General features: G+C 39.8%; 1 protein-coding gene across 2 annotated transcripts in view; it reads right to left on the bottom strand.

The window, feature by feature from the left end:
- Positions 1-204: 204 nt before the first annotated feature.
- Positions 205-18,200, bottom strand: part of Nkain2 (sodium/potassium transporting ATPase interacting 2) — a 920,355-nt gene continuing 902,359 nt past the window's right edge. Inside the window, exons 6-8 of one of the 2 annotated variants that reach the window (XM_051175495.1) lie at positions 3,437-3,518; positions 2,734-2,822; positions 205-340 (exon numbers count right to left, since the gene is read on the bottom strand). In XM_051175495.1, the coding sequence (XP_051031452.1) occupies positions 2,798-2,822; positions 3,437-3,518 (107 nt within the window). In that variant the 3' untranslated portion in view covers positions 205-340; positions 2,734-2,797. The remainder of the gene's footprint in view (positions 341-2,733; positions 2,823-3,436; positions 3,519-18,200) is intronic. The other variant, XM_051175496.1, reaches the window with a different exon arrangement.

An 18,200-nucleotide genomic window follows, 5' to 3' on the forward strand; every position in this document is an offset into this window, starting at 1 on the left:
TCAAAGATGGGGAGAAGGGAGCCTGCTTTAAGGAAATCCAGGATGGGACGTCCTGCATATTTATCAGTTTCAGTCAGATAGAGGAGGTCCAGGGGAGTTGATGTGTGTGTGATCGTGACGGTGGTGTGTGTGACTGTGTGCGCACTCGCACGTGTGTGCTTCCACACATATGTCTATGTAAAACTTCTTGTTTGATCTGGTAACGTGTGTGTGTGTGTGTGTATGTGTGTGTGTTTAAACTCATTTGCTTCTTTCTCTTCATAAAAGGCAGGAGACCACTGCACAAGTCATTTGAGAAGTCCATGGACTGACAGACAGAAGTCATCTGTGTTATTTTGACCTAAGAGAGAGAAAAGATGCTTGTAATCAAGAGAGAATGCTGGATGCTTATTGCTGCCACCCTCGCTTCTCCAAACACAAGAGCAAATGAAAGGAAAGGTTGGGGAAGTAAGGAAACAGAATCTCAAAGTGGGGTTTAGACAATATTTGTCTCCCTTTTATGTCTCAGGGCCATGTCACCAATAGAGGTCACTTATGATCATTCAGCGAGTAGATGAAATGAGTATGGACTGCCAGCAGCTGCCAAAATGATGCAGTGTTTTTTTGCATGCTGTCTAGTACATCACAGTATTAGGAAGGGGACACCATCATGTCCATATGCGCTATGGCACATAGGTCAGTTGGGACTGGAAAACCTTGTTAGAAAGTTAATGAGATGACATGGGAATTTCTGATAGCTATCAATTTATTTTGTATGAGTGTGACAGACTGTAGTTAGGGAGAGAGAACCTTTCTTATTCTTAATTGAAGAATCATAAACTAAGAACACCCATGCAATTGAACTACAAATAAAGAGGGCAGTTTATCCATTGGCTGTGACTGTTGTCAGTGACTTCATGGCTTGATCCAAGAGCCAGGCCACAGATTTGTTTCATGTATCCCACGGCTAAAATTCTACATTGCATTTTAGCATTTGTTTTCTTTCAAAAGAATAGCTTTTATTTCCAGTGGCTTTATAATATTGCTAGGATGCTTGAACTGGCCCGTGATGTTAAATTACACTTACTTTACAAGACATATTTACGGCGAGTTGACATGAAAATGTATACTCCGAATGACGAAGACAGAGGAGGTGCTCAGGGCTCTGCCTCTCAGTGGGGATGAAGCTTATAGGTGAATCAAGTTTGATTTTTCACAAGTTCCTACTAGGTAATGGCTTTCAGAGGACGGACTCTGAGGGCTGCATAGTTGTAAAGCTCTCCACTCAACACTGTATAGTGTAAAGTCAAAAGGAGGTATGGGAGATGGAGAAAGGGGGCAGGGCACATGTATGGAAACATGACGGTCACATTAGCCGTGTGAACCAGTACGATAGAACCAGGGAGGGCAAACGGCAGGCTGGATTCACAGTCCATTTAAGAAATCGAAGAGACATCCAACAAGGCTCAGGAAAAGTGCATGCTGCTCTCAGCAGCACCACTAACAGGTTGGGCGAGTCTTGTTTTCCTCTCTCTTGATTCTATTTCCTCATTTACAAAATAAAATCACAAGGTTTTGTGATGTGATGTTTTCTAAGGGATGTTTTATGGAAGAGGTGAAGGCAGAATTTTGACTAGTAAGTTTCATGTGCCTTGAGTACTCTGAGCACCCTAGACACGGGTCCTGTTAAATGTTTAGACATTCATGGGCAATGGGACTTCAAAGCTGTCCTACCATTGTGCCATTCCCAGGCACTGATGGGGAAAACGATATCTGACTGTTTATTGGGCAGGCAACGTTTTCTATTTAGGAAAATTAGGGAAAGTTTTGTTCTTAGGGAATTTAATTCTTAACAAAGATAATCCTTTTAAAATCCTGGTTTGAAGATTAACATTAGCATTAGAGATGCTTGATTGGAAACAATCTGTTTGATAACAATATACTTGTTCAGGAAATAATGTGGGGAGTGGATAAACACATGCCATCTTTGGGGAAGACAAACGTTTCAGTTTTCTTGGAAAAAAAGTGACTAAGGGAAGCGGAAGCTACCCGAACACTTACGCTCCCAACAAATTAAAAGCTTTAGTAGTTTCAGCCCCAGCATTGTGTGCTCCTAGCACCATCCAACATGCTTATAGTAGTAGGGGTATGAAAGCTACTAGGAGTTGAAGAGTGGATATTTAAATAAAGCATTGTGCTTGTCTCGTAAGGCTGCAGCCAGGCACTCAGGGAATTACTGAGAGCTGTTGGAAAGGAAAGGGAGGGCATCAGTGAGGACTTCAGGCATATTAATTTGGCAGCCATGTGTAGGATGGGATGAGAGTTCAGAAATAATGGAATTGGAGAACTCAATGGTTGCTCATGGATGCTGGAAGTCTGTGGCTTGGGATGTAAAGGAAGAATGTGTGATCTACCGTTTATAGAGGCGATAATGCTGTGGATGGTATGTGGTATTGCTTGATTTCTGAACAGATGCAATCTGTTTATACCAGTGGTGCTATTCAAACACTTGCAGAAGACTACAAGGGACACATGGAAAAAGGCAGGCACAATGCATACATCATTCTCCTTTGAAAGAGAAACTTAGGAGTGTCTCAAGATTAATCTGTTTGGAGTAGAAGTACCCCCAAACTCCATTCATTATCCTACGTGCTGCAGTTATTAAAAGGTAAATGACTTAATGGTGGAGGACAACGACAACAAACACATATCTTCAAAGAGAAGTTCACATTTCAAAATGAATTGGAAGCTTACTTTCTATTTTGATCTTCTCTTGCAATTCAGCATATCACTTGATGCTGAGATATAGAATTTGCTATCAGTTGTTATCCAAGGGGATTTGCCTAAACACAGATATAAAAATCAGGCTCTGATTGTCTGTGCTCTTGAGCGCTACAGTTAAGGCTTTGATCAGCTTCAGTCCTCGTGCTCCAGTTTCATTTTAACCTTCACACTGATAAAGTACGGCTTAGAGTTTGATTTTTTTTTTTGGAATATGTATCTATTACTAGGGTGAGCTAGCATTTATCATCTACATGAACACTCAAGACTAATATGGAGGGCTGATACAACAATATGAACACAACCAGCATCAACTGGGGCTATACTGGGAAAGCCAGAGTTTTGTATAGTTACATGTAACTGCCTATACTGTTAGAATGTTTTCAAAATACACACATTTCAGGTAATTCAAAGAATTGTTATATATTAGAGGCCTTTGAGCCATATAGATGATACTTACATAACACTAAAGAAAACTTTAAAGATGACCTTTTTGATGTCATTTTTTTAAACATGAAGAAAATGTTTTAGAATCATCCTAGTTAAAACAATATTAATCATAGAAAATGAAAATATAAAACCAAGGGAAAGTTGCATGCATTTTTTTGTGCCATTATACATTTACTTGACTATCTTTTCATACACTAGAAAGATACTTTCCAAGTCAAGTACTTACATGTACATTGGTTGTAGTTGTAAGTGAGATGTCTTCTGAGGCCCTTGATATCCATAAGAATCAAAGCCACCTATGAAGTCAACTGAAAAGGGACAATTGCATTTGTTAGTTCCCTTTTCAGAATATATAGAAATGAATGATCAAGGTCCTCACAAATTACTAACATTAACTTTAAAATAATCAAATAAGCTAAGACTAATGATCAAAGAGCATGAAAAATAGTTTCTTCAAGGTAGTGATTTTCTTTCTTCAACAATGATATTTAATTATTGCTTTAGAGCTTTCTTTATACTTTGCAGAAGGTAGTTTGCATATTTATCAAGTAACAAAGACATAAGTGAACTTATAAAACTTCATTTGCACATTAGATGAAATATGAACTTTTGGTTAAAGTGGAGGAGTTTGGGGGAACACATTACAAGTGTTATAAGATGAAAACAATCGTAGTCAATTCCATGTATCTGTCCAGTTGCAGCAAATTAATATTATGTATTATAATGACCAAGTACAGAGTACTGTAGTTGAATATTACATAAATTAACTCATCACTATGCTTGCCATCCCATCATATGGATTATAATCTAAAACAATAAGTTAGATGTGGAACTAGGTCTAACTAATCAATGCATTGTATACCCAGATATCAAGTGAAAGACCTAATCAAATACAAGAATCACTATGGCAGATAGTATTTTCCAAAATGCTGAAAGAACATTGCCTATACCACACGTTCTTACAAAGTAACATTGGTTATCTTCCCATCCCATGATTTTGATTGCTATCATTTCCTCTCAAGCTTAGATAGAGGTGTTGGGACAGGTTTGAGTCTTGCAGCAAGGATGCTATATTTACTTTAGAGCTAGATCATTAAGGGTCATTTATTTTCTTCTTTTTTCCTTTGGTGGGCTTTCTTTTTATATAGCCACCATACTATGAAGAAGCCCAAGCTAGTTTACACTGAGAAATGAGAAAATGATTAGAACACACATATTTAACCCATTGTCTAGCTGAGGTCCTAGCCTATAGCTGCTATCCATGTCCAGACATATGAAAAAATATCTCTACCTGATTACAGACTCCAGCTGTTGAGTCCATACAGTCTTGCGGTACTCCTAGCTCAGTTGGTCTCCGCCATCATAGAATGTAGATAATTCTATCACTATGCCATTCCTGTCTAAGTTATGAATCTTCAGGAATTTTTGGTTTTTATATTTGAGACAGAACTTTTCTGTGTAATCCTGAGTGTCCCAGAACTCCCTCTATAGCCCAGACTAGCTTCAAATCGGAAATCTATCTGCCCCTGCCTTCCACGTGCTGGGATTACAGCATAATAAATGCTTACTTTATAGCACTAAGCTTTGGTGAATCAATCAAGCAAACAAGCAACAGCAACAACAAAACGGGAAGGGTGGAGACTTCTGTGAAAAAGCTATGCTTTGCCTTCTGGTTTTTCAGGTGCTCATATTGAGGCTGTGTCATGAAATGGGAGGCAAAAACTATAAAGGGCCTACAAAGAGATTACAGCAAAGAGAAAGACTGGAAAATAGAGACTAAATTAGAATTGACTCAGAGACCTTCGTTTTTCTAGTAGTTTATTCTGTTGGCTTATGTTATCTTCCTTTGGTTCTCTTGTTAATACCCTAGAGTAGTACAGACAGAAAGTCCAGCAAAAAGACTGAGATAACATTAAGTCTATGAGGTGTATGCAGTAGGAAATCTTCCCCTCATGAAGGATGTTATTCTTTAGTGTGATATAGGTATAGGAGTCATTATACTCCTTTTTGTCATATTCACATATCCACAACTTCTCCAAATATTAATATTCCCCTTCAGAGCTGTACATTAGTTACAACTGATTAACCTACATTGCTATATCATTATCACCAGAAGCTAAGAGTTTCCTCTAGGGCTCACTCTTGGTCTTGAAAAACATATATGGGTTTTGAAAAATATATATGGCATGCAACTACCAGTATAGTATAAAAAGTAGCCCCATTGAGTGAAAATGTCCCTGTACTCCATATAATAGCCTTATTTCCTAGCTCCTGTGGCAACTGATCTATTTTGTATATCAATAATTTTACTGTTTTACAAAATATCATAGAACTGGAAGCATATATCTTTTAGCAAATTATTTAAAGTCTTATTTGAGTGTGAGTGTGTGTGTGTGTGTGTGTGTGTGAGTGTGCATCTGCATGCTATTTTGCATCTGTATGTCATTGTGCACCGCTAAAGATGTCAGAGGACAGCTTTGCGGAATCAATTCTCTCCTTGTCTTTCTGTGGATTCCTGGGATTGAGGTCCTGTCACCAGGTTCCTGTGTCAGTATGTATCTATTGTGTTGTCCTGCCCATATATATATATATATTACTAGTATCTAACTGACTTCTTTCACTTCAAGTTTCTTCTATGTAATGTTCAGTTGGGTATGGAAACTGGTGCACATGTTTGTACAGGTGCATATGTGAACATGTGTGTAAATGGATTTGGAGTTTTCCTTGGTTCAAGTTCCACCTTGGTTTTTGAGGCAGGGTCTCTCAGTTTTACCTGAAACTCAGCTAAGCTGCCAGTATTGAACCCTAAGGATCCATCTGACACTTCCTCCTCAGTGCTGAGACAGAAATGTATACTATCACATCTATTTGCGCTTTTTCCCCCTGAGATTTTACAGTGGTGCTGGGGAGCAGACTCGGGGCTTTATGTTTGCTGGCCAGATAATCCATGGACTGGGCTATCTCCCCAGACCCTGTTTTGTTGGTGTGTGTGTGTGTGTGTGTGTGTGTATGTGTGTGTGTGCACACGCGTGTGTGTGTTATAGCGTGGCAGTGGTTTTCATTTTAGGATTGGGAAACCCTCTCCCTCCAGTTTGAAGCAGACTCTCTTTTCTCATTTAGAGTGGGACAAATTCCCAATTTGAGATAATTTTTTAAACTCAATCCAGCATTTTATAAAAGAGTAATAAAAAAAAGAGAGAAGTGCTTTCATTTGCAGAGCACACAGAGTAACACCCGAGCCCCTGACCTTCTGCCACTGTGCTCTGCATGTCTCATCACACCATCCCACTCTGAATGACTGTGACCCAAAGGCAGACAGGGGCCTGGTACACGTTCCAACATGGGTTGGTCTCTGAGAAAAGAAAAGTCTTTGTATATGACTAAGATGGACTTTTGTCATTTCACACACGAGGAAGCAAACTTAAATTAGGAGTGGAGGGCATGTTTTATACTGTTTATTGCTTGAAATTCATGCCAAAGACCAACAGCCTTGGAAGTTGTGTGCCATCAATTTCTGCTAAGTTAGTCTCCTAAAGTGTTTAGATGATTCTATATATGATCTGTGGAACAAGAATCAGATGGATCTAGTGTATCACACAGTTAAGTTTATGGTTGTTGCTGTAGTAGGTAAATCTGATTATTCTTTGAACCACGTGCAAGTGCCTTTGGGATGCCACGGATAAAGAGAATTTCAAAAGTTGAATTACTTGTGGACTAGCTTAACTTTGAAAAGGCCAGAGGAACAGTGAGTTTGCTGTGAGATTTTGTCTTTTAGGAATGTCAGGAGTGTTATTCATAAAAGTCTAACCAACATGGCTGCCTAAACAGAACCTGAAAAAGGATAACACCAATAGGTATGCTAACGTGGAAGGGCCAAAGATCACAAGGCCTCATCTTTAGACAAAGTATTATAAGCAACCAAGGAATGCTGGGACTCAGTGGGGAGCACTTTGATGGTTATCCAACACTAAATTGTCAGCCATTTGTATTGGTTGAAAAAAATGTATACTATAACATTGTACAAACTTAGCAGGATATATTTATGTATTGAAGAATTTTTATATCTATTTATCTATGTATCACATACCTATCATCTATCTATCTATCTATCTATCTATCTATCTATCTATCATCTATCTATTTATCTACATATCTACTTATCTGTCTCTCTCTCGCTATCCATCTATATCAGTAATAACCATTAAAGAAAAAGATGCCATGAATTTGAAAAAGAGTAAAAGGTCTGGTAGATGACAGCAGGAGAAATGATGTAATTATGTTATAACCCAAAAGTAAAAACAATGAAAAATAAGACTAAAACAGAAAAAAAATACCTTAATGGCACATTGGCCTATTTTAAATTTCTTTTACATGATTATTTAAGTGCCCAAGGTAACACCATCTTGTCTTGATATTAGCCTGATCCATTTTGTGCCTGCCCATGTGCTTTTCAGACCCTGACCCCGCTGAAAAGTCTCACCGATGTTGGCAACACATGCATGGTCCAAATGCACAACCAAAACTACATGCTGAAGTGTGTACCCCAAACCAGTATTACCAGGTTCTCCTGACCTATACCCGACAATGATGCCATTGTGGCTTTTGCTTGATAAGTGCTGCTCTCTGAGTTGCAGCACTAGTAGTCTTTCTATAGTGTTAACCTACTCTGGGTGGCTGACTCTAATTTGGCTTTAATTGCGTTGTGTTCTGCAACTTTCTCACCGGAACTAAAACAATTATATTGAACAGATAGCACATGGAGGCTAATGCACAATCTGAAACTTGAATGAATGATGGGGTTATGAAATATCTAACCCATCTTTCCCATGTAGTTGTGACAGCAGATAAATGTTAGGGCCATAATTTATGTCTGCATTTTTATCTTTTAGAAAAACAGTACCTTTTATCACTAAGAAGTCTCCTCAGTTCTTGAAAGAAAAAGTAAAACAAATTTGTGACTATTTCTAACTGCAGAATAGTTGCTCAGACCCTCTCAGTTTTTATCACCTGTCTTTATAAAGCAGTAATAGTTATCTTTAAAAAATATAGCCAGGTTTTTGCTCGAGGCAATGACCAGCTGAGAATGGGGTTTGAAGCCAGGCATTTTGTTTTCTTCTTACATACACTGGAACCTGATGACTGTCCCTCGTTCATGCCTATCTAGTAAATCCCTTTAAGGCTTCCAAAAGTGATCAAAGGGACAAAATCACATGTTGTATTAAAGCTAAACCTTCAGCCTTTTGTATTCCTTTTTATTATTCATTAAATAAAAATTTAGAGTTCACTAAGTTACCTAATAGTTGTAGATGCCTCTTTACTATTCAATTTTCCAGCATTTACTCTGTCCCTTTTAGAAAGTTCGCTTTCATCTTCTCCCCAACTCCAGTCTAATAATCTAGGAAGATTCTGGAGTCAACAGTAACTGACTTGGAAATTGTTTTGCTTGTATTTACCAGTAAATTATTAATGAAGTGTCATTGTTTTCTGTAACACACACACACACACACACACACACACACACACACACACACACACACACATATATATGGTGATGGGCAACAGTGTTCAAGTTTTAGGTCCTGTACTTTGTTGTCTAAAAGCTTTTGTTGTACCTCAAATGAGAATCCAAGCAGCCCTCTCTTCCAAAAGTTGTCCCTATTATCAGTAGTGTCTTGTCTGATTCTGATTATAGTGAGGGTTTTCTTTTTTTCCATTTAAAAAATGTTTTATTTCATTTTCCATTCCAACCCCAGTTCTCCCTCCCCGCCCTCCTCCTACCCCCTTGTCTCTGCCTCTTCCCACCCTCTCTCACCTCCCCTCTAGCCCACACTCAGTCCACTCTTCCTCAAGGGTAAGGGCTCCTATGAGGAGTCAACAAAGTCTGGCACAATAGGTTGGAGCAGGGCCAGGCCCCTCTTTCATCCATTAAGACTGAGCATGGCATCCCACCATAGGGAATGGGCGCCAGCAAGCCAGCTCATGTACCAGGTTTGTATCGTGGTCCTACTGCCAGGGGCCACTATAGTGAGGGTTTTCAAAGTGATAGAGGATGCTTTCTTTATAGCAACTTGGCACATTATCTTAATTAAAAAAACGTGAAAGGCAGACAGAAAAATTGCTGAGGATTGTAGGGTGGGTATCTTTTGCTTGGTATCTGTCTGGTATCCACTTATAAGTGAGTACATACTATATTTGTCTTTCTGGTTTTGTGTTACCTGACTCAGGATGATTTTTTTCTAGTTCTGTCTATTTGCCTTCAAATTTTAGAATGCCATTGTTTCTTACCACTGAGTAGTACTCCATTGTGTAAATATACCACATTTTCTTTATCTGTTCTTCAGTTGAGGGGCATCTAGGTTGTTTCTAAGATCTGGTTATTACAAATAATGTTGCTATGAACATAGTTGAGCAAATGTCCTTGCAGGGGCTTGAGGGAGGTTGATCCCTAATTTTCTGAGAAATTGCCATACTGATTTCCACAGTGTCTGTACAAGTTTGCACTCCCACCAGCAATGGAGGAGTGTTCCTCTTTCTCCACATTCTCTCCAGCATAAGCTGTTATTGGTGTTTTTGATTTTAGCCATTCTGATCTGTGTAAGGTGGATCTCAGAATGGTTCTGACTTGCATTTCCCTGATGACTAAGGATGCTGAGCATTTCCTTAATTGTCTTTCTACCATTTGAGATTTTTCTCTTGAGAATTCTCTATTTAGATCTGTACCCCATTTTAAAAATTGGATTATTTGATAATTTGATGCCTAGTTTCTTGAGTTTACTAGAACCTTCTTCCAGAAACAGATGGAAGCAGATGCAGAAATCCACAACTAACCAATGGGCTAAGCTCCTGGAGTACAATCAACGTGTGGGAGGAGCAAAAATATGAACAAAGGAGTCAAGACCGTGATTTGGAAACCCACAGAATCAGGTGATCTGAGCTAGTGAGAGATCACTGACTTAGGTCTGACAAATGAGGAACCTGCATAAGACTGAACTAGACTCCCTTAATATAGGTGACAATGGTGTGGCTGGGACAATATATGAGGTCACTAGCAGTGGATCCAAGGTCTAATACTAATGCACAAACTGACTTAGTGGAGCCCATATTATATGGAGAGATACCTTGCCCAGCCTAGACACAGGAGTGTGGGGGTGGAGAGATGCCTTGGTCCTGCCTCAATAAGATGATGGGACAGACTTAGTAGATTTCTTAGGGGAGACCTTCCCTTCTCTGAGGAGCAGATGGGAGGTGGGGGGCTGGAGGGGAGCAGGAGGAGAGGAGGGAGGGGGAACAGGGAATGGAATGTAAAAAAATGACTAAAATAATGAAATAAAAAAGAAAAATTACTGTGATCAGAATCAGAATTAGGGGTGTGAGAAGGGAAAGATGTCACTGGCTGCAAGAAAAATTGACAAAGAGATAGAAAAAGGGCTATAGAAAGTGTTAGAACGGGAAGGGGTTTCTGTTGACTAGCGCAACATTGCTGTATTCCCATAGAACCAATGCAAATGTATCTAGGGAGTTAGTGGTTGGCTTCCTTTCCAAAATATCGTATTTAAATTAAAAGGGATACAGCTGGATGTCAGGTGCAGGAAAAGGGAAACAATTGTAAAGCAAGAGCTTAGAGTGATGGATTTCCCCCTTCTTATTCAGCTTCACTTTGCTTCATTGTTTAACTGTCACCACCTGACACAGTAGGAATCTACTGGTTTCTTTGTATTTGTCTTCACCACTGTAACGTAAACTGTATGAGACTGACTGTTCTGTGTTTTTTACTCCAGTAGCTTAAAAACACACAACAGCATTTGGCTTGTGGAAGACACTCCATCCATATTTACTGGATAGATTGTATATACTTTAGGCTACAAAGGAAAATTAGGCAATAGGCAATTGATCAGCACATGGAAGATTATAGCAAAATTTCAAGACATAGTTGACTGAACGCTTTCATCCTTCCCTCCATCAGGCCTTGAGCAATAATAAAGAGAACATCTTTCAGATATAAACAAAATAGACTTTTTGGATCCCATCAGGGAAGGCTGTCACTCCATCTTCTTTGACTAAGAGACATGGCAGCAAGAAGGATGTCAGGGCACGCTTTAGTGTTAGTGTGGTGCAGGTGAGAGGATCCTCTGCTACTGGACTCTGCCCTAGTATTTTATACAGTGATGGTTACTGGGAAAACCATTCTTTTTTCTGTTTTTTAAATTTAAATTTGAAAAATAAGGTTGTTTTACATGGCAATCCAAGTTCCCTCACCCTCCCATCCTCCCCTATCACCCCTACCAAACCCCAGATCATCCCCTTTCTGTGCCCCAGGGATGGTGAGGCCTTCCATGGGGGATCTTCAAAGTCTGTCATATCATTTGGGGCAGGGCCTAGGCCCTCCTCCATGTGTCTAGGCAGCTAGACACTAGCATAATTCCTGGAATCTAGTTACAGAGAGGGAGGAGTGATGAGCAAAGGGGTCAAGACCAGGCTGGAGAAACCCACAGAATCAGCTGACCTGAACAAGGGGGAGATCATGGACACCAGTCTGACGGCTGGGAAAACAGCATAGGACTGACCCAGATCCCCTGAATGTGGGTGTTAGTTAGGAGGACTGGGCAGTCTATGGGGTCTCTAGTAATGGATCAGTATTTATCCCAAGTATATGAATGAACTTTGGGAGCCCATCCGACGTATAGGGAAAACCATTATTCTTACTGAACATTCACAGGACCCCAAGGTGAGGCGCAGAACTGAATAGATGTGCCAAAATAAAATTTGAATTTGTTTAACCTTTATCATTGGGTGGATTTGTGTTTGGTTCCTAGAAGACAAAGTTTTCAATGGTTTGATTAGGACAAAAAGTATGCAAAACTATACATAATTAGTATACAAAATTCAATGAATATGAACATTGGCACACCCATCGCATCTTTCTTCACAGCAGAGATGCCAGCACATCCATCCTGTCCAACAACCTCCTAGGAATATGACTTTTATTTCAAGTTCTGTGGTGCTTTCCTGTGGCCTTAGTTTTCCTATCTGCAGTGAGGGTGTATCTGTATTCTGACCTATGGTGGGAGGGACATAGAGGGAGAGGCAATTATTTTAAATTAGAAAAGTATCATATCAATTTAATAACTATGATTTAATGACATAAATCATAGCAGAAATCTAGGGGAAAAATGTCCCTTGAATAAATACTCTTTGCTAAAATCTGTTCCCTGTTGTGAACCTCCCTTCTCTTTAAACTAAATCATGAATACTTAGTCCAGCATACTAAAACTGCCTTTTAAAATACATGTTGGCAGTGAGGTATTGTAGCAAAAAATTGTCCCTCTGTTATTAATGACAAGGCCACTAATCAACATATTCTCTTCAGGAGACAGAGCTGCAGAGAACCACGAAGGGAAATGTCGAATGGCAGTTTTCCGAAAGCGAAGCCTAAATATTTAGGAGAGCACATTGAAGGGCATTAAAGAATACGTGTGGGCCTGGAAAACAGTGTCCATCCATCCATTATCTCTGCAGGTATGAATTTCAAGGGCACTTACATCCAGATGCACAAAAGGAACTGAGAACATAATTAACCACAGGACAACATGAAAAGAACGGGCTTTCTCCTTTCTCTCACCCAGACCGATGGTATGAACTTGATGTGTTCCATCTAGCTAAAGTCCCTGAATGAAGTTTGAACTTTGAACCCCCGCTCTTAAATTCTGATTAAGAAAACACAGTCCCTATAGTAATCTTGTTGTTGCCTGAAAGGTCACTGCAGTGTTGTGCTATGAAGGGCTTCTAGCCAGCAGGAACACACACACACAGAATGGAAGGAGACTCATGAACTGACTCAGGGCCAGCCCCTCCACTTCCTCTGTTCAAGTGTATTTTCTTAGGCTCTTGGATCTTACTTTTCATGTCCTTCTTAGTTGCATCAGAAGCAGAGTTTTTTTAAAATGTTAAGCCATTGCCACATGTTAATAAATGAAAATGAAAAGCAAGAACAACCTTACTGTCATCATAAATAGAATGGGGATTTAGCTGGAAGTTGTTTGAACAACTGCTTGAAGCTTTTGTTTCTAAATGCTAATAAAAATGAAGTACAACTTGCACATGTTTAACTTAACTGTCTTTTCCTAATTCTCAGGAAGCTAAGTACCATAGATAAAACTTTAAACTCATGGGCCCCCAGACTGATAGCTGGGAATCCAGCATGGGACTGACTCAGACCCCCTGAACATGGGTCTCAGCTAGAAGGCCTGGGCAGTCTGAGGGACCTCTGACAGGGATACAGGATGTATTCCTGGTACAAAAAAGGACTTTGGGAGCAATTCCCCATGGAGGGATACTCCCTTAGCCTAGAGACAGGAGGGAGGGCCTAGTCCCTACTCCAAATGACCTGACAGATTTTGGTGATCCCTCCTGGAAGGCATCACCCTCCCTGTGGAGGGGGAGGGCGGGCAGGTGGAATGGGAGGTGGGGTCGGGGCCGTGGGAGGGAGGGAGAGGGAACTGGGGTTGATATGTAAAATAAGAAAAAATAATAAATACGTATAAAAATGAAAAACAAAACAAAACAAAACAAACAAAAAAAAAAAAAAAAAAACAAACCAAAAACCAAAAAAAGAAAAAAACTTTAAGCTGGGCAATGGTGGCACATGCCTTAACCCCAGCAGAGGCAAGTGGATCTGTGAGTGTGAGGCTGGACTGGTCCGTAATTCCTGGTCCAGGACAGCCAGAACTGTTACACAGAGAAACACTGTCTGGAAAAAAGACCAAATTTTAAGGCTGTGTCATGATTTTCTGTTGAGACCACAAGCTCAGTGTCAGTATCTTTGGATAAATAATGGCCCCAGGTAAAATGACCCAGAGAAGTAGAGGGGTAGCCTTAAGTGGGAGCTCCAGAGGGTGAGATCTGTGCAGAGGGTATGTATTTATTTACAATATGGTACCTCTAAGTACGTCGTGTTTCCTCTGAGGTCTAATTTCTTCTACTTTTAAAATATAGCTAAAACTTCTTTATTTTTGTTTTGAGAATTTCATATATAAGTACTGACTGTAGATCATTTCCACCCCTCCTCCCCCATCAACTCATCCCAAGAACACACCCTCAAATTTATGATCTCTTCTTTTAAAATTACTGCTACACACACACACACACACACACACACACACACACACACACACACACACAGAGCTGAGATGTCATGGATCCAGATTCGCTGTTTTATACAAAACACACTATCTTGTAGCAGACATCCTGTGTCTCTGGCTCTCACAATCCTTCCATCCCTCTTCTGGAATGTTCCATGAGCCTTAGGTGTTGAAGTTCTGTTGTAAATCTATCAATTGGAATTGGATGTACTATAGTTGGTTCTTTGCATTTTAACTAGTTGTGGCTTTTTGTGCTGCAAATAGTAGTTTTGGGCCACACATATCTGTGGGTATAAAGATAAATATTTAGAATGCCATGAGGGACAGAAATGGTTTAAGAGAGTGACATCCCTCTAGACGTTCCTCTAGGGCCCATGACATCACCAGGCATGGGTAGCTGGCTAAGGTTATAGTATAAAAACATGGATTTCCTTCTATTAAGTAGGTTTTAAGTTACATAGATGGCTTTTGGTTACCCCTGAGATGTAAGCACTACTATTGCTCCGTTGGGGATGTCTAACAATTTTAGCTTTGAAGGATTGAGAGTATCAGATTTCTTACCTGTGTAAGACATTAAAAGCACACAATGGCTAGGTGTTAGAATCCATCTTCATTTTTTAAAGTAAAATATTTACACATGGGGAGTGATTGGGGTTATTCTTAAATGGAGATTTTGACTATTTCCTGACAAATTTAGAATGTTTAGGGCCAGATGAATAGACAGAAATAAGGCTCAAAGATGCAAACTGTAGCTGAATTTACTGAAGTTTTATATGGAATGATATAAACATGGATCTCATCAGCATAACCCTGGGCGTGGGGCAGAGGCATGGCTATCGAGACTCCAGTCTTAATAAATAGAAAAATAGCGTGTGAGACCCATTGCAGGAAGATTTATCAAAAGGCAACTTGCATAGTGCACTTTTATATTTTGAATACTTTGAGAGATCACCTTGTCTCTATCAATAAGGACTAGGAGAGTCTGGGACCATCATATTTTACTAATGGTCTATGCATATTTAGCAAGGGCGTAGGAGAAAGTGGGCAAGAACATAGTGAGAGCCAAACATCTTGGATTGGGCAGGAGGTCAAATTGTGGAGGATAAAGTACTCTGCCAAGAAAAGCTTACTAGTTCCTTTCAGATATGGGCAGCATTCCAAGCATACGATAGAATATTTGCCAGAATTGTTGAGGGTCTGGGGAAGAGGACCAAAGAGTCAAGTTTTGTGTTTGAATACTTGACTTAGGAAGCCTGGAAAGATGAGGGGCAGGCCTTGTGGAGAGTGTGACACACCACTGTCAGAAGGGTGAAGCCCTGTTGAGCAGTAGCTAGCAGCCAGCCAGGCATGCTGAGTGTGCATTTGCAGCCAGTTAGTGACTCCTCCGTGATGGGCAAGTACCCATAATTAGAAATGGAGAAACTGCATTGTTACTTAATCAGACACAGATGCTGCAAATCCAAGCATGAAAAAGAATGGTAGGTGAGGATGTGCATCCAGAGTGCTTGTTTGCCCTCCCTGGAGGCAGGGGATGAGAAAGAAGGTGTAAAGAAGTCAGAGGCAGGAGAATGAGGAGAAAGAGAAGTTACACAAGAGTCTCAGAATGGTGGTCTCAGGGAAGTTTTCTCCCATTGTAATGTAGGTCAACCAAGTGCAGCCTGCCCAGTGGAAACAATGGAGAGGTGAGGGCAATGTGAGGGTTGATCAGGACCCTGGTAAGAGCCAAGGAAAGGAAGAAACGAAGTGTCAGAAAATGATGGATCCCGTTATTTTTGCTACTTTCTGTAAACGGGAGAAGCACACAGACTATCATGACACACACAGACTACCATGACAAGTCTAAGCCAACTTCATCTTCCAGATGCCCGGGCTTGGTTGCCATTTGGATTGATTGGATCTCGCAGCCTTTGTTTTGTTCACCCTTGTTAGAACTGCTTTCAATTATATATGACATGGCTTTTAGAAAGAAATGGAAGGGAACAGTATTGCAAGTTAAAGATGAGCTAGTTAGACATGATTTGACTTATCTTCTCAGCTGACATCCAGGATATATTTAGAATGCCCAACTCATTTAAATGCAACAGTTCTAATTAGATTGGTGGGGACATTAATGTAGGCATAGTTAGAGAAATAAAATGGAAAAATGCATGCTATAATCACCTATTAGAGAAAAAATCCTCGCCTTGTGCCTTGTAATGTTTGTATAATCATATTATCTTGCAAGGTCTAGAAAGTAAAACCAGAAAACTCCAGAGCTTAAACTGATCATCTGGTAGGGCAGCGCTCACAGTTCCAGCTAAGAAGCTAGCCAGTGGTTACCCAACATTCTTATTGGTACATAGGCACATTGAAAGAAATTTAGCTATTTCAGGCTAATTGAAAACATGTAAAATTATCCACATATGTACTATAGTAGAACTTTGGCTAACGTGGACCTGAAACTTAGGTACAGTAGTTTTCTGCAAAAGAAAAAAAAAAAAAAAAAAAAAAGACGTCTATTTTTATTCATTTGTATGTGTCTCTGTGATTTATCCGTGTAATTTCAGCCAGAGTATCACTTTGTACCCCAGCTTTCCTGGTCTGAGTTCTCCTCATGCCTTATCATTAACATCTGAAATTGTATGTTGGACGTAGACATCATGAAAATAAAGTTCATATCAGTTTGCTTCATTCCTGGCAATGCGCACAGACTGGCTGATCAATACGTAGTCGTCAGAAGCAGCTCTCTGGGATGCCACAGTGATGGGGAAATTGTACTTAGAACCACAGATGCCAGCCCTGGTCTCTTCTGCCCCCCTGGTCTCACTGAGCCCCTTTCTTACTTCGTTTCCAGCAAGACATCTCAGTGTCCCGTTCTGCTACTGTAAAGCTAGGGAATTAAAGTGTGTAATTGCTCATATAGTTCACAGTTCCATGATTCTGCATAATTCCATACTTCTGGGATTGGTTTGCACACTAATGGGAGTGATAGAAACATTAAAGGAGTAATTCCAAAATTTAGTTATTTCTAGCTAGATGTTATGATTATGCTCTGATGTTATTAAGCAAATTTACTGGAAGATGAGCTTATCTGTATCTCTTGGTCTGTCTGTCTCTTTATCTCTCTCCCTTACACATACACACACCCACCCACCCATCACTCCCCCCACATTCCACATGCATATATATATATATATATATATATATATATATATATATATATATATGCAAACCTGGGTTGAAAGTACTAGAAAAAAATATAATGTTTGTACTGAACATATGAAGACATTATTTTTTTTGGTGTCAATAGTTCCTCAAAATACAATGCCACAACATTTATGTGTCATTTACACTGTGTTAGGTATTATGATGATAATTCAAAGTGTATTGAAGTTATGTGTATGGCATTTGCAAGTACCACATAATACTATGTAAGAGAAGTTCAGCATCTACAAATCATAGGAGGGCCCTGGAATCTCCCATGGATATAGAAGGATGATTTCTTACAGCATCTGGAACTTGTGGCCTGACAGCTCTCAGTGGAAAAACAGAGCAATGAACAATGCAGGGCCCAGGAGAGGAGAGTGGGATTGACAGGTTTGGAGCACATTGAAGCACTGTTCCTATTCATTTTATCTTAGTGATGCTGGAGTACGGGTGTGCACCTGTGCCATTCTTTAGCAGCCCTACTCTTGAGAACTCTTTCAATATCAACTTCATTAGTTACAAAGGCAGCAAGCCATATCCAATTTTCTTTTTGTGTCAGGATTGTTCATGTATACACCAGACTTCTTTGTTAGAAACATTTATAATTAATCCTATAAACAAACATATAAACAAACATGCAAATTTCACACTCTCTGCCCCTGTGTG

This window comes from Phodopus roborovskii, unplaced genomic scaffold (genome assembly GCF_943737965.1).
Source record: "Phodopus roborovskii unplaced genomic scaffold, PHOROB, whole genome shotgun sequence".
In the NCBI taxonomy this organism is placed as follows: domain Eukaryota; kingdom Metazoa; phylum Chordata; class Mammalia; order Rodentia; family Cricetidae; genus Phodopus; species Phodopus roborovskii.